A 23,993-nucleotide genomic window follows, 5' to 3' on the forward strand; every position below is an offset into this window, starting at 1 on the left:
AGGCGATTATCAACTGATGTGCCATTTTTCAGCATGGCATGGCCTGCAACAGACATTGTTAATATCAGATTCATCCCTGAATACTTCCCACCATCTTGCGTGCATCTTCAAATCGATCTTCCCGTCCTGTGCACATTTTATTTGAATGTTTCATAAACCATGCGAATGAACTCCCCGTTTTCCGATTTTTAACGAACTTTGCAAGCTCCAGCTCCACGTTTTTATTTTTATTTTTGAACTTTTAAGTATTTCACCCGCGGATTTGTGTTTTTTTACTATGTGTTTGAATTTTTATCGCTAATCTGATGATCACCATACAAAATTTCCTGTCATATCTGATCTGCTTCGAAATTTAAGATGAAATAAAGTATATACGGTAATTGCTATGTTTCATTAATAGCGTCCACATACATTCAACTCTTATGAATTTTTATGCTCTTTGGGCATTCAAGGCAGTCGTTGATCTCAGGTTATGTGCGGCTGCAATGCTTCCACTTCCACGGCCTAGATTGTTATCTTTTTGTGTTTCTGATTAAATCATCAAAATTGAACGCGATGCATCATGAATTTCGACCAATAAACCTGCTGATATGATTTTTTATTTAAATTACTTTTGCCCAGAACATAACTTACCAGTCATATTTGTTTTGTGGACCCTTGATCGATTTTTTCTGTTTTTCTTGGACCGCCCACCTAGGGTTAATTAAAAAATTAGTTAGGAAGTGTAACATATTCAAGAGTACCAAAACGAAGTGAAACTAGGGATGCACACCTGGGGGGGGGGGGGTGCAGACTACGCCATTGAAATTTTTAGGGGGAGGTCATTTTGAGGGGTATTTTTCTCATTTTGAGGGGAAACTCTTCTTTTGGGGGGGGTCTCCATAATATTGAGGGATGTGTCCTTGCCCTTAGGGGCGGCACCCCTGGTGAAACAGAAGGTAAAATTGAACTCAAGGCCTTCTAAATTCATCAGATGAAGCAGAAACAGAACCCATGGAAATATCACGGGACAAATCAGAAATTAATTGATCAATGAGAAAGTTCAAACAAAGATTTTTGGAATGTTAATCCTCCAGAACTGGCATCAAAATGGCTAATTTGAGAACTCAACACATAAGAATTTTTCTCATATAACTTATTTCCCTCAAAAAGTTTTGCTAAATGAAATATTTTCAACTAAAAAGCATTTTTGCTTGTTCTAAACATCTAATGTTACATGTAACAATATTACTTGATGTTCCAAAATAACAAAAAGATTTTTCCTTCTTGCAGTGTTTCACTCACAGTGCAAGCTCTAAAAGATTAGTACTGAATTTAAATAACTGATTTGATCTGTGACTAATTTCTACTGCAATGAATTGGCAGTTGTGGTTATGCTTCGCTTAAAAGACAATACTTTAGAAAAATCTATTGAGTGAAATCAGATTAAGTATAAAACCAGCAACTAGTTTTGGAGGGGATCCTTTCCAGAAAGGGGGGGAGGGTCATATGTGTTATTTCTGATCATAAACAGGGGGTTTGCCCCCTATTTATGATCAGAAATGACACTTTAAAGTTTCAGGGTTGAAGGATAAAGTTTAAGGGGTTTTTTTTAAAGATGAAATAACTTGAATTACTGAAAATACCCCAAACACAACTTTAGGCTCTATGTTGTTACTTAAAGGGGTGTCATAACACCTCTACCTCCCCCATATGAATGGTTGTATCAGATAAATGTTTCATGTGAATTTATAAAACCGCAATAGCTGAAAAACTATGAACATATAGACACACTGCAACAAAATATAAAAATGGAACTAAACTAAAATTGTTAAACTTAAAATACAGGGTTAGCGTAAAAGAATATACCAGTTTTAAAAATTTACATTTCATAAACTATTTCACTTACCACTATAAATGACACATAAAAATAAACTGTCCAAGTTTTTTTTTTTTTTTTTTTTTTTTTTTTTTTTTTTTTTAATGCATGTAACTACAGTAAAACCTGTCTACAATACTGTTGGGACCTAAAAAAGTATTGTTATAGACAGATTATCATTATAGAGATTATTTATGCTCAAATTTTGCTGGGACCAAGGAAAATATCGTTATAGACAAGTTTATTGTTATAGACAGTATTGTTATACACAGGTTTCACTGTACTTGAATGTGTATATTCTGCACTAGTGCAGCCAGAAATTCACTCCAGAAGGGGTTTTTTGGTCAAAACAGTCCTTACATGTGTATTAACTATTATATTAGGATTGGCAACAATGTTAAAAGCAAGACCTACCACTGACGTTAAGCAACGCTGGATTGGTCGTGCAGGTGATGATGATTTACCCTTCATGCGTTGGCTAGCCAGATCCCCAAAACTAACCCCATGTGATTTTTTTACAGAATTTCGTCAAAGGCAGTGTTTATACACCACCATTGCCAACAACATTGCAAGGACTGAAAGATCGCATATGTGTAGCATTACGAATTGACAGTAAAACATTTCAAAATGTGTATATTAGATGTGTGTCACGTTATGAAAGGCACACACATCGAACATTTGCGAGTGAGAAAAAACTTGGAATGTTTATCTTTATTTTTATGTATAATTTCTAGTGCTAAGTGTAATAGATTTTTGTAACATAAATTTTTAAAACCGGGATATTCTTTTATGCTAACCCTGTATAAGTAAAGCTAAAAAAGCTCGAAAAATATTTCTGAATAGTGCATTTAAAATACAACGATATTTACAGTAAGTGTTTATTAACATTAATGTTTTTAATATTTATATGCTGCTTGATTTTTTTACATAAAATTGTATTGAAAAAGTAAAATTTCTCATGGTAACTTATGTAGCTAAGAAAAAGATCAAAGATTTATATGAGGTTCAATATTAGAGCGGAATGATATAGTGCTATCTACTCGGTGCATTATTGGTCGTGCATGGTAATTCCGAAATGCATCGCAATATAAAATACAACAGAACCACTAAAATTGAAAATGATTTATAATGTTAAAAATACCATAGAGTTTTATTGGGGAACATTCCAGTCATTTATTATTAATATTACTATTATTATTTTAATGTTTTACACAAGTAAAACAAGCAAAGAATCTTCTTATTTTTTAAAATGAATGGTTAATATTACAACTTAGGTAGATGACAGAAAATTCAAGAAATACATTTTTAAAGTGTAATTAAAATTTTATTGAACAGATCAAAGTAGAAAAACACCACAGTCAAAATATGTATATTTTTTACATTCACAAAAAATTTGCTTTTTTTTTTTTTTTTTTTTTACAAGATGCTTGCTTGAGTGCTTAAAATGAGTCACAGCTTGAAATTTTTCGTTGACTATAATTCATACCAAAAAAAAAAGAAGAAACCTTCGGTTTAAGTTGTATCAATACATTAGTTTAGGAAAAAATCAAAACATACATTTGATATTGATTTAATGTTATAGTACATTGAAATGCCATCCAAGCACAGCTACAAATAAGCTTTGAGTGACACGTTTAATACATGATGAAAAGAACAATAGGTTTGAGCTTTGGATTTTTATCAAAACATTCAGGAAACTGAAAAAAGAAACATACAGCACAATATATACAGAACTGTGTGACAACTTTTATTACATGAGGCAGTGAGAAGCAAAGGGATGTAAGTGGCAAAATTAAAAATTTGGAGATAATCAGCACAAATGGTAGGTAAACTTCTCCTCAGTATTGGGGCAAGACATAGTACTAGTATCCCTGGTAGGTGCTGATATACAGCATGATTTGGAAAGAAAATTTCTATGAAAGCTTACCTAGGACCTTATGTTTAAACATGTTTTACACCAAACTTGAAAATGCCCACTTACATCCTTTTGCTTATCAGTGCCTCATATAGGTTCTTGCTCTGCAAACCAATCATATAAACATACATTTTAAATGCAATTTTAAAAAACGACCTAAATTCACGATTTTATTAATCCATGCTTGAATAGCATCATATATTTTTATATTTCTATACATTATTTCACATTTGTGTATAAATAGCATGGTTAAAAACAGAAACTTCCTGAAAAAAGCTCCATCTGTCAAGAAACATATTAAGTTTTTAATAATATCAAAATGAAAGTCGCATTTGAAAGGAATACATTTAATGGATATGAGCATGGCAGTCAAAGTCATTCACGCATTCACTGAGTTATCTGTGCCTGTAATTGTTGAGCAGCGGCTTCTTCCATCTGTTCCTCCTTTAGTCGGCTGTAGTAATTAGCTATAGTAGCGTGAATAGTTTCTTTCGAGTATTTGCATTTCGGACTTCCACAATCACAAGTAAAGAATTTATATTTTATCGCCCAAAATTTTTCACCATAATCAAACCTGAAAAATATAATTCAAATAAAATTCTCAAAGCAAAAAAAGTTTTCTCACAAAAAAAAATTTAAAATAAAGGAAAAGGATTTTTAACATTTACACTCATTTAAACGAGAACAGTACTAAGGGCTTTTTTTTTTCCAAATAATGAATGATTCTTATAAAACAATTCACTTCAATATTTAATACACGAAACTTAAAATACTAATACAAAGAGTAGATACAATTCAGTTTCCAAACACAAAAAACAGGTGTTTCAATGTAATTCTCAACATTGCCATTCTTGTAAGGGCTAAAATTCAAATTTTTACGCAGAACGAGTCGACCCACTAAGTTTTACAATTGGTGGGAATCATAACTTTTGGGAGATAAAAAAATGGTGCAATATTGATTGACTATCAGTCTTCAGTATATTCCCACACAAGGTTTAAGCTGAGTTCAAAACTTGCATAGTAAAAAAGCTGAAATTAAAAAAACAAAAGGTTTAGTAAAATGCTAAAATATCAAAAGCTAATGATGATTCACATTATTTTTCTAATTGTTTTAATGTGCTTCATCTCCAGTTGAAAACTAAATTCAGTGTTCTGCCAATTCATTTTTAAAGATATAAATACACACAGTAGCTATTTTTAATTTGTAAAAAAAAAAAGAAAAAAGAATCACGCTTATCATTGAGAGAGCACGAGATTGATTTTAAAATGGTACAAGTTCTCCCCCCCCCCTTGCCAAGAATGAATTTATTGGTGAGACATAATGCCCATTATGAATAAAGTATCGTTAAACTTAACAGTATTTTAAACATCATAGATAACATTTATAATAAGATTAAGTCAATCATCATGTTTGCTTCCTCTCTCCAATCGATTTTAAAAATAGTATTAGTAATTACTATTTGTGCAAATGCATTCAAATTTTTAACAATTACAGTCAAGTCCCTACTTACGTGAGGGATGTGTTGTAGGAAAATGTACCTATACGGTTTTTTTAGAAACATACCTAATTCTTCTAGACACTGTTAAACACACCTTAAACTACTTAAAGCATTCCTCAACTATACATTACATTTTGTACATAAAGAACTGAACTTTTACTGTTTTTAAACAATAAAAAAAGCCATTTTATTCAACATAAAATACATTAAAATGCACAAAATGAATGATCAATGGGAGGGAAAGACATAAAATAAAACATGGCACACACAGTATGTTGTAATAATAAAATGCTGCACTGTAATAGTCCTGTACAATAGACACAGTAATCATATTTATGAGTTGAAAAATAATGATGATGGTTTATCCTCCATGATCCGATGATCGTTATCCTTTTTTTTTTTAATTTAATACGATTGCTTTGCCTTTTCTTTTATAACATTTCCATTTATGGCAACAGTCTCTCTTCCTGATCTCTTTAATCCACAGTACATGAGCACAGCTTTCATTTTATTATTTATTATTTATTTATTCATATTTACTTTTCTTAAACACTACTCTGCAAGCTACAATATTGAAACTAAGTTCTGAAATATTTCGGATACATTTTTGTTTTGACTTTTAATTGTATGTAACGAAGAATCACTCATAATTATTGTCTTGTTACCATCGACGTTTTTGTAGTTGTTCAAGCATATCGAGAAGCCTTACCTTTTTTCTGGCAGAAACTTTTTCTTTTTCTTCCCATGTTCAAACTTTGGATGAAACAGTGCACTAAGGTGTCATTATATTTCATCAACTTTAATAATTAGAAAGAAAAAATATATATAAACGAAAGATTCTGAGTGGTTATTTGATGCATTAACAACACAATGCGTAAACTAGTACGGTGTGAGAACTTTCGCTGTCAGTGATGCTAAAAGAATGTAATAACATTCACGAAATCAATATATTTAGTAGTCAATTACATAGCCAATGCTTCTTTCCAAAAACATTCGTGCTGTTAACGAGGAAATCGCGTTAGCTCTAAAATTCGTTACTCTTGAAATATTCGCATTATAGCACTTTCGTGTAAGTCGAATCTCGTTGAAGCGGGAGTCGACTGTATTCCTTTTTTGGATCTCCTACCCTGACTATTCTAAGGTGAAGATCCTTATTTGTAGTCAAAACAATAAGATGGTCCTTTTTGTGAATAAAATAAATGATAATAATTTTGTTCCATTTACAAAACTACAGTTCTTACCCAAGTTCTTCATACTGCTTAATGTCACGAGAACTGAAAAATGCTATCCTTGGGAAGTTGAGGTCTTGATGATCAACATATATTTTCACTGGCACTAAGTTAGGCTCACAAAGATGATTAATAAAACGGCTAATATTCCCATAGTATCTTGCATCCAAACAGTATGTCTCGCCATCCTGAAAGTGATTGAATTATATTACATTCAACAACTTTTAAGTGGATAGTATTTTTTTTTTTTTTAAGAAAACCATATCTCAACACAAAAAAAGCTGCAGTATTAAATGGAGTAAATAACTATTGTTTTCTCCAGTGACATGAGCCTGAAGGAAACTTTTAACTTCCTTTCACAAAAAAGGAAGCATTGTATTCGCGAAAAAATTTTCACACAAAAATCAGTCTTAATTTCCATTTTGCTCAACCCCGAACGAATGTTGAGTTTTTTTTCAACCTGACCACACGTGGATATGTGCCTAGGAATGTACAGACACTCGAAATATCCATTTTGATGATCCTCGAGTTAATTACAACGAGTTTTCTCGTGACTTCTGTATGTACGTATGTATGTGCGTATGTCGCATAATTCAAGAACGGAATGTCCTAGAAAGTTGAAATTTGGTACGTAGACTCTTAGTGGGGTCTAGTTGTGCACCTTCCTTTTTGGTTGCATTCGGATGCTCCAAAAGGGGTCTTTTGCCCCTTTTTGGGCGGATATCATTGTTCATTTCGATGTAAACTCAAATGGTGTTATCATTTGGCAGACACTTGGCGATATATTGCCAAACTTTTGGTCGCCACATTTTGTCGCCAACTTGGCGACAAATTTGGCAATTTATTTATTTATTTATTTTTTTTGTATATATGTTTTTTTAATCTGGTTTGAATTCAGCCACAGTTGGGGATATTTAGAGAGTAAAATATTCAATCATATTAAAACTGCCAATAATGAGAAAATGACATTAAATTGGAGTAAAAGGAAGTCATGTGATGCACACATCAGCTCGTTTGTATCAAGAAATGTTGCCTTCTACAGTCTGACATAATCTCTCTGTTAATGAAAAATGGTATGTCAAATGTTCTTCATTAACAGAAGTTTCTAAATTTTCTCAAAATGCTCCACTTTAAATGCATTACTGTGTGACATATTGCAATAGTAATCGCCAAAAAAAAAAAAAGAAAAAAAAAACACTATAAATAAGGGTCAATTTATTTTCTTTCTTTTTTGGGGGGGGAGGGGGTTAAATTTTCACATTGATTAAACTGATTTAAATGTTCTTTTTATTTTCTCACAGTAGGAAAAGGTTTATTTGCTTTGAATTTGCTTGGAGATTGATGAATGAATATCTTTGCTCGAGTCCGAGCCCGCCCAAGCTCGAAACCTACTTTCGGTTCTAGAGCCTGCGCTTGCTTCTGGCCCGGGATGAGCCTGTCTCATCTCTAATAGAAACATAGTAGCTTCTCTGCTGAGGATGGTTTAAAAAATGGAATTAGAAGAAAAGATTAGAGAAAACTGAAACACAATGTTAGTGAAGCCTGGCGTGCTTGGAATATTTTATGTTAACGGAAGGGAAGAAAGAGCAAAAGTCAAACATTATACACTGATTAAAAGCAACATTTCTTTCTTTTTTTTAAACTAAAAAAAAAACATGCGAAATTATAGTTCTTAATTTCTTATTTTATCATATAAATTATTTTAATAATATTAAAATTATATTATAATCAAATATTATACAAATATTAATGCATTATTACAGTACAAAATTGAAAATATGGTATGCAACTTAAGCAACTTGTTTTACAAAATAAAAAGTAGAACAAGGATAACACTGCCAGCAGAGGGCAGCATTGGGCCTTATAGTTTCATTTGAAATCAACTACAATATATGACATAGTGCAATGTTGACCAACATGCTTCAAAGTTAATTTAAACGACTGACTATACAAGCAACTGTATTTGACAGAAATGACCCAACTTAATTTATGCCTTTTTTATCACCAATCATGTATTTCTTGATTCCATATTTATTGAATATTTGCACAGCACAACTTACTCGATTGTCCAAGTCAAATAAATAAGAATCGTCAGCTCTTTTGTCGGCTGCCGAGTCCGATATGAGCTCACCGACGTATCTGGAAAGAAACAAAAGTTTTAAACTAGTTTCATTACCTAAAGCAATAGCTCTTTATGCAGACATTTTAAAAGAATGAAACATGTTTCTCAATATCTTAAGTCAAGCCGTGCTGAGGAAAAAGTACTAGATATTTTATACTTGATATAAGCAGCATTTTCTGATCTTTAAAACATGTATCACAGACTGTAATATTTTTAGTTGTTTTTGAGCAATCACATTGCTTATTGCTCTCACCATTGAGAAGGAATACTAATGGAGGGAGCCATAGCAAATGTCTCAGTGAAATAAGCTTGGGATCCAATGTTTCCCAGGTCAGGTGACTTTTTTGGCTGGGAAGTTGTGTTTTGGCACGCAATCGCTCTTTTGGCATTAAATATTTTTCAGACGGCGCTTATTATAAAGTCGGGGCTACAAATCAGAGCAACTCTGGCTCCAACAACTTTGCCGCATAATAATAAATAAATAAATAAATAACGAATACAAATACAGGTCTATCATTCAAACTCCCTCTCCCCACTTCTTTCCGGATATTAAAATATAATGTAATTGCATTTTTCATGTATTTTGATGTTTATTCCCTAAAATGACGGGCATGTACAAATAGTTTAAAGCGTTCTGTTATTGACTGAAAATTTATGGATTCATATGTATTGTACTCAATGTTTTGAAATGATTTCATACGCAGGCATACTAATATTTAAATTGAAGCATAAAAATAGCAAATCTTTATTCTTGCGCATCTGCTGTTCACAGGAGCTTGGCGAGAAAATACTCCCCAACAAAGCAAATGTACACAAAATGCTTAAGTAAAGTAAATACTAGTTAAGTAAAAAGTGTTTTTATGGAACTAAAATGTTACTTGCACTCAAGATATACAATGTTTTACAACTTTTATAGGTAAAATAAGAACAAAAATTTAAAAATTACAAGCTACTGTGGAATATGTACTCGTTGAATGCATATAAAAGTTATTTTTTCTTTATTTAGAAGTAAAAAACATTCGTACATGCTAGGGAAAAGTTACTGAATCTCCTGGTGTGACTTTTTCCTCACAGTTTACAATGCTAGAATACTGCACTATTACTATAAATCTAATTTTTCTCTTCTACAGTTAAAGGTTGTTATCATACATGGCTTCAGCTAATGAAAACTTCTTCAGCGGTTACGGTCAACTCGAAATTGCTCCCCAAGTCACATAGTACTGTTGCTGTATCGGGATAGTAGGGTTGCACTCTCTCCATCTATTCCTTCTCAATGGTTCTCACTAGACTGTTTTGATGTTCTATGATTCTATCCCCCCCCCCCCCCCAGCCTCCCTCTGCAGCACCACCGTCGACCGGCCCTCCCCGATGCTGCTCCTCCAGAGAAAAGTCTCCAAGTTGCGTCCATATCCTATACACACATGCATACGCACACACACACTCATGCCTGCACACATACACACACATGCCCACACACTCATGACTGCACACAGACACAAACACAGACGCCTACATACAACCACTTGTGATTGCGAAAAACATAATTTGAATTCCAGATGTCAAACTCAAATTAATTTTACCTTTTTATGTATTTATTTTTAATCCTGATATTTATTCACTCTGATTTGAGGTGTTAAGAGAGAGACCACTTGACAGCCATTACAACTAATGAACATTGGCACAGAATTTGAGAGCAGTAGCTTTTATCCAAATTCAGTTCAACTCAATACCCAGCCAAATTGCAGCCGTCACACAAAGCAACTATGTGCACCAATTTGAGCATACTGCATGCAGAGGCGTAACTTGGCCATGTAAAGTAGGGGGGCAAATTTTTTTTCAACGAAAATTTATTAGATTTATATTTTGCCATCCAACTAAAATTCTAAAAAAAATTTACTTTTCAAAAAACAAATGAATTTAAGAAATTATAATAACTTTTAACGCAATGTACGTTATTTAGTTTAAACAGAATAGAGCTACAGAGAGTAATGCGCACATACTTCCGGAGAAGTATCACTCTTTCCCAAAATATGCTGATACTCTTTTGTTGTTGTATTTATAGTTTACATGATCACTGGCGCCAAACAGTTTTGCTTACGTTTTGTAATCCTAAAGTACGGATATCGTTTTCTAAGTTGCGTTGGTTTTAATTCTCGAATAATTCCATGGACTAATTAGAAAGTGCAAGGAATTCTGTACTTTGGAAATGATTTTTCTTTCTTTCTTAAGTTGTTTTCCAGGATCACAGGAATGAAGAATCTTGCTATTAGTGACCTATGCCCTGAACCAAAGTAATATTCTACGTCAGTGACGCAACCAGAAAAAAAAATAGGAGGGGGGGGAAGAGGAGGCACATCGAAAAAGAAAAGAAAAATTTAGAACTATTAGGAAAGGGGGGTCCGGGTGTTCTCCCCCGGAAAATTTTTGAAACTTTTAGCTTCAAAAACGCAATTTTAGACTTTCTTCGTTGATGTTAGGGTGACAAAAGGTACAGGGGTCTCAGCGGAATTTCTCGAACTTGAAGCTTTAAAAACGCGATTATAGGCCATATTTTATCGACGTTAGGGTAACGAATGGAGCTCCAAGGACTGTCCCCGATCGATTTTTTTTAATAGGTTGAAAACAATTCCTCCTCCCCCTGCTTTCCACATTGAAGTTTAAAAACGCAATTTTAGACAAACGTTGAAGATTTTACGGGAAGGAGGTTCTGAAGCTCTTCCTGGTAAAATTTTTTAAATTATAGTGCTAAAAACTAAAGCAATGTTTTATAATCAGGGACTACTCCACTTAAAAAAAAAATTTTAAGTATAGTTTAAAAAACCAAACTGCTTATGGTATTGGAGGATGGCGGCATAGGGACCTTTGCCCGAATATTTTCTGAAATTCAAGTCTTAAAACGCGGTTGTAAGCCCATATTTTGTAATATTAGGGCCAGTAATTTTTCGAAATTAAAACTCCAAAAACGTAATTTTAAGCAATTTTCGATGTTGTTCGGTAATTGGGGGCTTTCCCCTGGAAAATTCGCGAAATTGAAACCTGAAAATGAAATGTCAAATGCTCCATAATGCTTCCGGTGTGTGTGTGGAGGGGGGGGGGTGCTCTTCGGAAGAGCAGCATTTTGATAACTTTCTTATTTTTAGACGAACTAGGTAAAAAAAAAGAGAAAAAATAGGACGGAGTGGTGGGGGCGGGGTTGATTGCTGATCAATAAGCTGTTACTTTTGAATATTTTTTATTCAAAGATTTATTTTTAAAAGAAATTTTAAGATTTTCCCGTAACATTACTATTAATTTCTAAAAATTACTTTGTTTTCGAAAGACGTCTTCTCATCAATAATAAAGAATAGTTTTAAAAAACATTCAACTCAAACATTCTATGGGGCTCGGGCTTTAAGCTTCCTTTCTGGTTGTACCACTGTTTTATTTTGATCCGTCCATTATATGGTTGGTTGTTCATTCATGTGAGCTCCAATTAAGGGATTGAAAGAAAATTTCGCTTTAAGAAAAACTTTGCAGCAACATTTCCGCTCTTTCCCGAAAACACTCATTTTTTTGGTCATGTAATCAATGCTACATATCATATAGGCTGCATCAATGCCTATATGTATTGTGAGGGGGGGAGATGTTCATCATCACTTCGGGATTAGGCGATCAGGTACACTGGCCTCTTCTGGGCTTCAGTTGCGCCGCCTTGATGCAGGTTAAAAACAGATACAAGGATACATCTTTTGCATATAATTCATGATAATTGCATTATATGCGAATTACATTTTATTATCATTTGAAAATAATATATAGATCATTTGACAAACAATTTTAAAAAATCCTTTGCTTAAGAACTAGGGGGCAAAATAATACTTTGCCCATAGCTCAAAAAAAGTAGGGGGGCACTTGCCCCCCTATGCCCCCCCTAGTTTACGCCAATGACTGCATGCCACTGCGTGCTTAATCATATCTTCCACTCATTATGTTGTATACAAATGATAAGATTCCACTATTTGTTTTCTTCCTGGCACAGCAGTTTTAATGGAAAGTAGTGTATATATGTGTACCTTTCGATAGGATACTTAAAACTATGTACATTCATTCTCACAACTGGATGTCTCTCCAAATCAAAAGTCATAAAATTAAGTCAAAATGGAAATGAAAGTTGTAAATTCAATCATTCGAAACTCAATGATCTTTTTTCTGCGCTTTCTGAGTACTGACTGAATACTTAACAGAAAATTCATTTTCTAAAAAACAAATTAAAAGTTTACTCCATCTAACATATGAAAGGCTTTCTAAAATCGAAAATTACGTCTTCATTTTTTCATTTTTATATAAATAAAAAGCTTAGTTTCAGCATACATAGCTCACAGCTTTAAACAAACTGCCAATAAACATGGTGTAAAAAATATTCAAAGCCATTTCAAAAAGTTTACAAATGGTGAATAATAATAGGAATTCAAATCACTTCCCTAATGCAAACTTTTAAAATATTCTTCACAAAGAAAAAGAGACTGAATGATACTCACTCGCATATGAAAGCTCCCCTTGGTATATCTTTCAATGTTCGAACACCCCAGCCTTTGCCTTTTGTACGAATTAATTGTAATCGAGACCTGTAAAATACAAAAAACTAATTAAAAAGTCATCTATTTACATGTGCATAAAACAAAATCTACCTGAACACTTTATTTTTAATCACTGAAATCTTCCGTAAAAAGTAATGGTAAATAAATTAAATTCAGTAAAAAATGTATTCATGGTAAAAATTTGCAAATTCGTTGCATGTAACAGGTTAAAGAGCTAGAATTTGAATGAATAGCAAGCAAGCTACATTGAAATTAACAACTTTTTAAACTTACAAAAAGAGGGGGGGTCAAAAGTATAATATGGATGTGTTAAAACTATTTCCAAATCAAGACTTTATTGAAGTTTTTAAATAAAACATTACAAGTTAATAATTCAGAATTTAGTGTAGAAGTTTTTAATTCAAAATGATTTCTTCTAAACATCAAAAGATGCCAAACATCAATGACATTCTAAGCTTATTTTGGGAAGGGAAAAAAATAGTTCAATCCAGTTCACATTTATAAACAACATATTTTTAACTAAGCCTATTGAGATGAACTACAATGAAAGGCGAATGAACATATAGTTCTTGAAAAAACTTTTGGTTCATTATTAGATTAAATAAATAAATAAATAAATAGAAATTAAACACATTAACTATAGCATAAAACTTCTACTGAACATTAATTTTCTCAAAAGTGCTGCATTTAGATCTACAGTATAGGACCTCAAATCTAGAACGCTCGGGACCACAACCTTTCAGAATTATGAAATGTTTCCAATTTCAGATCCAGACTCAAAAATAGTGAAAATTATTGATATTAGGCATGGCTTCCTAAATTTAAAAAATGTACCTGCAGATCAGTATGCAACAAGATTCATTTCTCCCTTTTCAATTTTTTTGAAAACAGTGCAGGAAAATTATTCTGGGGTATTAACAAAAAAAAAAAGACATTTATTGAATATTATGAAAGAAATTAAAACTACCAAATTTACTAATTTTTTTTTTTTTTTTTTTTTTTGAGAAATTCAGCAAATTATATATTAATTAAAAAAAAGGGAACCTAGATTTTTTTTCCAATCTTAGATTTTAGCAAATGTAAATTTGTATCATATTTCCTGGAATATAATCCATCAATAGCACACAATAGAAGGATAAAACAACTATATAAAAATGTACATTTATACTAAGAATAGTTTTGAGTTTTTGTTCAATGAACTTTGTACTTCACACTAATCAAAAACAGTGCCGAAACTAGGGGGAACAAGTCTGAGCATTTGCCCAGGCGGCAAATTCATACTATTTCTGGGGGGTTTTGTTGAAAATGGGTAGAGGCAGCAGTTTTGATTTGCTTCAACTCAGAAAATAGCAGATCCAACACTGATGAGAAAATAAGAAGTGTCATAAACCAAAAGTTAAAAGATTACTTCACAAATTCTTATATTAATTATGAAGAAACGTAAAAATAAGCAGCAAAACCAGTGTTTTCAAGTTAATGGCTATGTAAACTAATTAGAGCATTTAAATTTTAAAAAAAAGGAAAGCAATGCTCAAAACAAAAAAAATCATAATTATTTACCTTTTTTTAATAGAAGGAAGAGTTCCAGATTTTGGATTTTCCTGATTTCAGGATTCTGAATTTTGAGTCCCGCATTGTATGACAATAACAGTTACAGAGCTACAATTACAACTACAAAAGGCAGACAGTATAAGTATATAAGTTTGAAGCTTACGTAATTCCATTCTGCAATACACGGTTATGACAGTTCAAAGCCCAGCATGAACAAGCTCTATTGCACTCAAATAACATTGGAGGATCAACCAAATTAAAATCATGAAGTAACAGACCTTCCTGCAACAAAAAGACCTTGTTTAGTCATTTTTAAACTAGCTACTGAATAATGAAAGCTTTCAGAGTTGATGTAGAATCTTTTAGAGTAATCAACATTCACTACTAATAATTTACTTTCAACTAACAATCTATTTTACACAGCTAAAAACAATTCACGTAAGTAAGTCAACAATTAAGAAATTCAATAAGTACTACAAAGTCAGAGCTAATTTTCATACGAAATCTACAAAAAGTATAAGTCAAGAGAAGGTAATTATTCAGAATGAGAGGGACTGGTGATAAAGCAATTAAAGAAAAAAAACATCACAAAATAAACTTAATCTTTTTTATTTTCTTTTTTTAAGATTAAACATATTCATTTAGTTCCTGAATTTTCTTGAATAGTAAATAAAATGCCAATAATTACAGCTTTAGTTTCCTATGGAAATTATAACTATTATGGTCATCACTATTTTCATATATTTCAAAAAGGTTTTCATTCTCCTAAAAATGAAAGTATTTTCATGCATCAAAAAAAAAAGGGGGGGGGGGAGAGAAGGGAAAAAAAACCATATCACTTTAAATCAATAAGAATAACATTTAACAAATTCTTTTGAAGAATGATTTAAGAACAGAAATTTGAACACTAAATAGAATCGAATGAAGCAGAGCCAATATTCATGACCTAGCATATGCTCATGAAAAAATACTTCAAGTCAGGATTTCAGTCATCTTTACTAATAATAAAGCTGAAAGTCTCTCTGTCTGTCAGGATCTCTGTGACGTGCATAGCGCCTAGACCGTTTGGCTGATTTTCATGAAATTTGGCACAAAGTTAGTTTGTAGCATGGGGGTGTGCGCCTTGAAGCGATTTTTCGAAAATTCGATGTGGTTCTTTTTCTATTCCGATTTTAAGAACAAAATTATCATAAGATAGACGAGTAAATCGCGAAATTATAATAACGTGGAACCGTATCATGGGCACAAGCCAATTGGCGAGAAAATTCACCATACATTATTTGTAAATATACAGGCGAACCAAAAAATTTTTTAATTTTTCTATTACGGGCAAAGCCGTGCGGGTACCACTAGTTTTGAATCAAGGTTTCTCTGGAGCAAACATGAGTTTAAAGTTATTTAAACATTTGGAAACTCTACTTTTTTGCACACTTAGGAAAACATAGTAGAGAGCTTTTTTTTTTGGTGTGTGTGTGTGCTACTTAATTAAATAAAGCGCACGGTTCTTTTAGTGATCTTTGTTTTTGTTAGTTCATATTTTGGAAATTCTTCAAATTTTTATATGCTTCAATTCGTGCTTTCGTTTCTAAATGAATACTTGTTTGTTCTTTATACCTATTGCTATTTTACTTTTATGGGTAAGGAAGAAGTTCGATTTTTAATCATATAAAAGCGGTGTGTTTTGAGTTCTTTCAGTTAAAACAGAAAACGAAAGAAAGTTGCGATTGTTTCTCACAATTATTACTGACCCAGGCAACGCCGGGTATTTTTGCTAGTCTACTTATAAAGAGAAACTATAAAATCTAACGATGTATAACCTATAAAAATGTTAATTGCTTATATCAAAGCAAAGCCTTAAGAAATTTCTCAAAAAGCCAACATATATAGAATACAAAGGAACAAAATTTCTTTAAATAATAAATTACTAAACAAAGTTTCATCAAATATTATACTACATACTTTGTCATACCAACATTGATAGCTAATACTAGAACAACTACAATTTGCAGTAGAACAGTCATCTTCACAATGACAAGACTGAAAAAAAATAATAATTATAATAATAAGAATATAAACTTCAAAGTTTATAATAATACAATAATTTGAATTAACAATTCAGAAAACAAATGACTAAAATTCATAAATCAATAAGCATGTGTGACATCTTCTCTTTCCACAATGCAAAAGATTTACAAAAGAAATGCAGAAGAAATACAGATGATGGGGGAGGGGAGAGAATAGGGATTGGTATAGATTTAGAGTTAGGGTAAACCTAACCTGGCAGCACTCACTGTGAAGGCTATGCAGATCCTAATCAAAGTATTACAAAGCAGTCGAGTTAGGTTTGCTCCAACTATGAAATTAACAATGAAAAAGGACAAAATTAAGAACTAAAATGCAGAAACGTTGTTAGCAATGCATAACTTAATTAGTCATTTCATTTACTTTTTTTTAAAGAATAATGAAAACACAAGATGTTTCCCCTCTTATCTACATATGAAAAATTCATAGGGCTAGGAATGAGAATTAGGAAAAATTTAGAACACAATCTGATAAAATTTTAGGTTAACAAATATAGTTTGTTGCTTCATTTTTGTTAGCTTAATTATAGACTGCACTTACCACCCATCTTAAAAATAAATAAATAAGGCTACATAGTTTTTTTCTTCCAAAAAAGTTTGGAAGAAAAAGTTTGTTTTACGTAAAACATATGTGCATTACATACATTTTATCCCTACTCCATTCCTGTGTTTTAGCGCCCAATTTCCTTTTTGTATGCCATCAAAAGAAAGCAGTCTCACAAAAAAAAAAAGGTTTTGTGTGTTTATTAAAGCTTATTCTATAAAAATAAATGTACAAGCAGCAAGAAAGTTCAAAAAAATAAACAAATAAAATAAAATAAATTAATAAATAAAACAAGTTATTTTAAAAACTATTTCAAAGTCCAAGCAAGTGTTATGAGACAAGAAATGTGTCTGTTGCACCCCCCCCCCCCCCCCCCCAAAAATGAGGGGATGTTCTGAAAAGAGCAATTTTTTTTTTTAATTTTCAGTTTACATGTCTTCACTAATAATCTATACAACTACATTATACATTTTACAATTTGAGTTCGAACTTTCAACTTTTTCACTTATGTGTGTGAGTACAAATTTTAAACTTTTTTGCAAGAATTGGTGAAATATTATTAATTTTTAAATTCCTTTTTTCAATTTTAGAATGTGCAGTTTGATATCAACTCCGACCCCTGAATTTACAATCCTAACACCCAAACATTTCCTTTTACGGACTTATAAGTTTGTTACTACATATTAGGATTTCTCCACTCAAAAAAGTGATCATACTTACATTTAAAAATTCTCAGTTCAAACTAAATTTGCAAAACGGCTAAACAAATTAAGCTCATTTCAAATTATAGTGACAACAAGTAAAGTTAATCCATTATTTAACATAGATAACCCTTTATATACAACGATTCTTCTTTGCACATCAACAGATTCATTTCTATTTGTCAGTAAAAAATTCAATGGAAAACAAATTTCTTTTTACATACCTGCAATGAAGTAATTGTGCGATCAATTTTGATAGGCATTGTTTCACAGTTCTCTGTTACATACAAGAAGTCAAGTGGTGGCTGCTCCTCATCTATCATATTCACACACTGAATGGCAATCTGTTCCTTACCACGAGATATGTCTCTAAAAATTAAATGAGTAGAAGTGAAAGTCATAATGCTGAACTTTAATAATAATATAATAATTACATACACAAATATGTAACAGTAAAACTTAATGTTAAACATATATGTGAAACCTTCAACTTGGATGTACTAACTAGAAAGATTTTTTTGTTTTAGAAACATACTAAGAACTAGATATGTCCCTTATATGAACATAAATTATATTAAAAATCAATTTGGCTGGCTGCTAGTGAGAAATGAATTAAAAGTCTGCTACTCAAGCATATGACACATTGTAGTCTTGAAATCTAAATAAATGATATAGGATATTTCTAGAGATGTAGATAAATAGTGAAACCCCAATTTTACATAGTCCGTTTCACACATTATCTTACTTCTGATGTCATTTTCTGCTGAACCATAAAAAGTTGCCATACCTGTAATGTTAAAACATTCAGGATATTACTTTATCCTTTATTAGAAAATACGCGGAATATGTTTTTCTCAAAACAGATCAAACTCATATTCCCTCTACAATTCTTACATAAACTTTTTTCTGAGTTTTTTTCACAATAAATTTTCTACTTAGTCATTTAAAGTCTTCCGGCCATTATTTCTGTTGTGTCTTATCGTCTTTATTGTCAAAGAATAAGAACTGTGAAACAATTTTTACTTGCAAACTCCAACAAAGAAGCAAATTTGCAAAAAAAAAAAAAAAAAAAATGCTAATATAGACCATGCTTTGAATGTTTTTTATGCTTAAAAACAAAAAATAAATAACCATAACAGATTTCTTCCACTAGTCTATTGGGATAGTGTCAATTTTTAAGCAATAAGCTTAGACTTTTTACCCTTGGCCCTGATTTTATGTTTTCGCATTTGGTGCATTCTTTATCACTAATCCAACTGAATATGCAAAATCTGGGTTCCACTGTATTTGCAAAGTAATTTTACTTCAGCATATACCTAACAACATGACATGTAAGAAATAAATATTTTTGAGCTGAACTTTAAAAGAAAATTAAACAAATTAATGAGTAAAAATTTGGGGAAAACTGCAGACACTTGTTTTAGGATTACAGGAAACTCATATTTCATGGCAAAAGTGAGCTTGAGTTCGGAAAATTTTTCAAACACAGCTCAGTTTTATTTTTATAGCATAACGAAAATTCAAATTAAAAGAAAAGTATAAATCACAAACACATTTTGCATATTAAGCACATGGTTACATATGTTTCATGGTTACATATGGACGGTTACATATGTTTCCAGGGCACAATTTTGCCCTGGAAACATATGTAACCGTCTCATGTGCCCCAAATATTGATAATATATATTCCCCTATATTTCTATTTTTGTTGAAACTTCACAGATTAAATATGATTTAAGATGTGCTGGAAGAAAATTTCAGAATGAAAGTATTTATATTTTTCATAAACTCTTAAATTTACTTTGGATTTCACTCTGGTCCCTGAGGTAGATTTCTTAGATCTTCAGGATTTGGAGATCTTGGAAGATGAAAACTTGTATGTATCAGTTTCAGAGGCATGTGTAACACCAAAGGGGATTTGGTTACCGAATGCTGTTCCCGTACTGCTTTTCAGAAAAAATTAATTTCCTTTTCACATTTAATTGATCAGACTCTGAATTCAATGGTGTTCTGGAACTGGAAAATTTAAATTCACCTCTGGTGTACATCTTTATAAAGTTTCATTAAAATTAGAGATGGTCGAGTGGAGACCACTAGGTCACTTAACATGGAATGATTCGATTACAAAATTAAAATCTAAAATAAAACATTAACGCATTCCTATAACAAATAACACAGCACACATCAAATGAAAAAAAAAAACCTGAACAGCAAAAAAATCTTTTTTTTTTCTTTTGAATTTTTTTTACCTGTGTAATATCTTTTCTGCTTTGTGAGCATACTTTACAGTAAGTTTTTTCAGCAGCATATTTAAGCTCAAGGCCATATAAGTGTTACCATTTTTATCAAGACAACACTAGAAGTAGAATAATAATCAGAAATTATTATAAGCCTGATTTAACTTATAATCAACAAGTGAAAAGATCAACAAGCAAAAAGCTGTAATTACAACACAAAATGCAAAAGAAAAGACAGTTTATTCAAATGATGTCTCAATTCATACAAAATAATAAACAGACAAACCAAAATTTAAGTAGATCCCCATTTTATGCACGTTTATTTGATTATACATGGTTAAAGATACATTCTTTATTTTGTTTCACTTGGGTGCGTTTTGATTTTACTGGTTTGTTAGAGAAGGAAGAACTCATAATGGAAGAACAAGGAAAAAAGAAATCATGGCTGCTTTAATGTCCCACAAAGAACATCACAGAAACATGATTAATGACCGCCAACAGACAATTTCAACTAGATATTTTTATAAACAGTCAGTTTATTCATGTTTTCTTTACTTACATCAGGAATATACATTGAAATAACTACGCTTTAAATTTATTATGTACCAGAATGAAGCCCTTATTTAAACATTGCTATTAGTCTTAATTACACGATTTTGGTTTATGCACCTTTTCATGGGATGTAATATCAGCAGAAAACAAGGGTCTACTGATGAACAGGAGAAAAATAAATAATTACAGGCAAACATTCTCCGTGAAGAAAACATTTTACAGAAAGGTATTTTTCATTCATTAAAGTTGAACTTCAGTTACAATGTTTGTTCACTTGTCAACCTTTTTTTTTCTCTCCCTTTTAAACACATTTCATCATTTTTAGTGCATTTTCTCCTTTTTCATCTTTTTCTTTTTTCACTGTTTGTTTTGAATATTCTGATAACAATTTTGAATCAACAACCAAATACCTTTACCCTGTATTTTGCTATTGAATACTTAGATATTTCTGTCATTCTTAATTAGAGATCAGATAAGCATGAAAGTTGAAATTATTTGCAAATAAATTAACATTTTGAAGAGTTATAAGGTTTGAATTTTAAAAAGTTTTTCCTTAATAGCTATTGCAACTTTTTTGGAATTTCTTTTTCAAATAATGTTTATTCTTTTCCTAAGAGCAGGGCTGCTGAAAGTGACCTTTTCCGAAACAATCATTATAAAATCTTTCAAATAAGTCAAATTTTTTATAGCTTTAAATGGCAGTCAGCAGTAGAGGCTATTCCAGAACTATGAATTTTTTAAGGTTTTCTTTAAACCGTTCTATAACTAGTAAAATTACACTGTTTCTCTGAGATTATTTCAAATATCGGAAAAATGGATTCCCTTATATTTAAAATGGCAGAATATAAGGCAAAAAGTAATGTTTTGGAAAAGAAAGTCCAATTCAGAAAAGCAAAAAAGCCAATCAGTACTTCATCAAACTTCAAAAGTTAGGTATCATTTTAAGGTTTGTTTTCCTCTCTTTCAGCAAAAAATAAGCAAACAGTCTCATTTTGCTTGCTTAAAAGAAACTACACTTTGTAAAAAAAAAAATAGGATGGATTTGTACAATTAAACTGAAAATTTCCACTTGCATAGTTATAAATCAGCCAGTAGATTGATCCCCCCTTTGTAGCATTTTAAAAGAAAGCACTGAATCATTGTTAGAAAATTATGAATATGTCAATTAACATTTCACAGTGAAAAGAACTGGAAGTTTAAATATGTGACATATTTAAACAGCAAGTTTTATAAATTTCAAAGCACTTGTTCAAACTGAAAAAAAAAACAATCATAGAATAACTAAAACTTCTGGACTTTTTATTGAATTGATTTTGAGTTTGTTTTGAAAAAAAATCATAATTTAAACAATTGGACAAAGCAATGCTTATATTTTTAGATCTTTCAGGATACATAAATTAATTTCTGAAATTAATACCATGTACTTTTGAATATGAGGAAGAAAAAAAATCATGCATTAATTTAAATAACTGCAACAGATTCGAAAAATATACATTAATTTACCTCAGCAGGAAGTAGGCCTGCCTTGTTAGTTATTGAAACATCAACACCTCTGGAAAGGAAAAGCCTGGAAAACATACAATAAATAGTTTTAATAATTACCAAGAGCATCTCACCAGTTTTGTACACACATGGAAAGAGAAAATCTAACCAGTACTTTGTGAATGTAAAGAGTACTGAGCGATGAGGAAATTGCTTTTTTTATCAAAAGAATTCATAAAAAGTTCAAGGAGTATGTACACACTCAATGAATGCTCCTTGAATTCTGCAATTTCACTACTTTTTCGAAAACATTTAATCAGCCAAAAAGGTTTCCCTACATCTCTTTTATTTCTTTAAAGGAAAGTTTAAAAACAAAAATTTTGCCATCCTCCATTCAACTTTAGAAGTTTTTATGCAGATGTAATGTTAGCCGAGGTCATTAATCTGCATTCTGTGAAACCTTACGGTTCCTTGGAACTTTGTCAGAGATTCCACAAATAATGGCTATTTGCTTAACCACATGTCAAAATTTTAATTTTTATAAAAGATTGAATTTTTAAAGGTGATCTGCTTGTGAAAATAATTATAAAATACATTTTCTTTGTAGCTCTTGTTTATTATTCATAGAATATATTTTTGAAAACCAATAAAAACTCTATAAGCTATCAATCATTCATTATCTAGATACTAAGACATAAAATAAAGGAGCAAAACCTATTTTGCAAATTTAAGTGGATTAAAGCTAAGATATCCTATTTTGTCAATTTAATTATTTAATGAAAGCTTCCTTCAGGAAAATGGTAAGATTCCCCAAAAGATTCCCCAAAGTAAAAAAGTTATGAATGCGCCTGAGACACAGTATGTATGCAAAAGCACTGTTTACTAAAGAACACATACTTTTAGTAACAGAACTCAAGTCTCTTTTCAGAATCAGCACCAACAGTATCAATGTCTCTAAGTGCACCAAATGGAACGTTGCATTTTACTATTATTTTTCTCACACTTTTTTTTTCATCTTAAAAACATTTTAGTTCCCGAGACCAGGACGATTATTGCATAAAATAAATAAAAATCTTTAATAGTAATATTTTTCCTCAAAATCAAGTTTTGAGGCTAATAAAAGTTAAGATTTTAGAGAAAAAACAAATGTTGTAAATAAAATTATACACTTACGTCACACAAGGGAAAGCATCCTGCCTAGCAGCAATATGCCTACAATAAAATTTTTAAATTCATTAATAAACAATTATTAACATCTTAATATTGTCTAAGACTGTGCATAAATCTTCAACATAGAAATCATTCCTGTTAGATTTAAGTCATTAAATTACTTTAAAACAATTAGCTTTGTGAAAATAATTTTATATGAAGCCATTTTCATAAAAATCAGTTTGCAAACTCTTCGAGATTTATAAGTTCTATTCTTTTAATTCAGTTGAACAGTTCATTTCATGTTTCAACAAGCCATTTCTACTTTAAATGTTTGATACCTTATTTATTTTGCCATTTTACTTTTTGATCAAAATAAAATATGTTTGACATGAGTATACTCCTAAACTCTGCTGAATAATTTAACTTTTCCATACATTCATTGGTTGTTTAAAATATTTCTTATAATTGAATTTCTAAGATTGCAGAAATATTT

The 23,993-nt window shown here is 31.3% G+C and overlaps 1 protein-coding gene across 1 annotated transcript in view; it reads right to left on the reverse strand.

The window, feature by feature from the left end:
• Positions 1 to 1,197: 1,197 nt before the first annotated feature.
• The window catches only part of LOC129224929 (histone-lysine N-methyltransferase EHMT1-like), a 59,776-nt gene continuing 36,980 nt past the window's right edge, over positions 1,198 to 23,993 (reverse strand). Inside the window, exons 14-23 of the mRNA XM_054859477.1 lie at positions 23,522 to 23,560; positions 22,370 to 22,433; positions 20,327 to 20,433; positions 18,302 to 18,446; positions 16,711 to 16,788; positions 14,915 to 15,033; positions 13,141 to 13,227; positions 8,562 to 8,640; positions 6,514 to 6,689; positions 1,198 to 4,347 (exon numbers count right to left, since the gene is read on the reverse strand). Coding sequence (XP_054715452.1) covers positions 4,161 to 4,347; positions 6,514 to 6,689; positions 8,562 to 8,640; positions 13,141 to 13,227; positions 14,915 to 15,033; positions 16,711 to 16,788; positions 18,302 to 18,446; positions 20,327 to 20,433; positions 22,370 to 22,433; positions 23,522 to 23,560 — 1,081 coding nt within the window. The 3' untranslated portion in view covers positions 1,198 to 4,160. The remainder of the gene's footprint in view (positions 4,348 to 6,513; positions 6,690 to 8,561; positions 8,641 to 13,140; positions 13,228 to 14,914; positions 15,034 to 16,710; positions 16,789 to 18,301; positions 18,447 to 20,326; positions 20,434 to 22,369; positions 22,434 to 23,521; positions 23,561 to 23,993) is intronic.

The sequence above is a fragment of the Uloborus diversus genome, chromosome 6 (genome assembly GCF_026930045.1).
Source record: "Uloborus diversus isolate 005 chromosome 6, Udiv.v.3.1, whole genome shotgun sequence".
Taxonomy (NCBI): Eukaryota; Metazoa; Arthropoda; class Arachnida; order Araneae; family Uloboridae; genus Uloborus; species Uloborus diversus.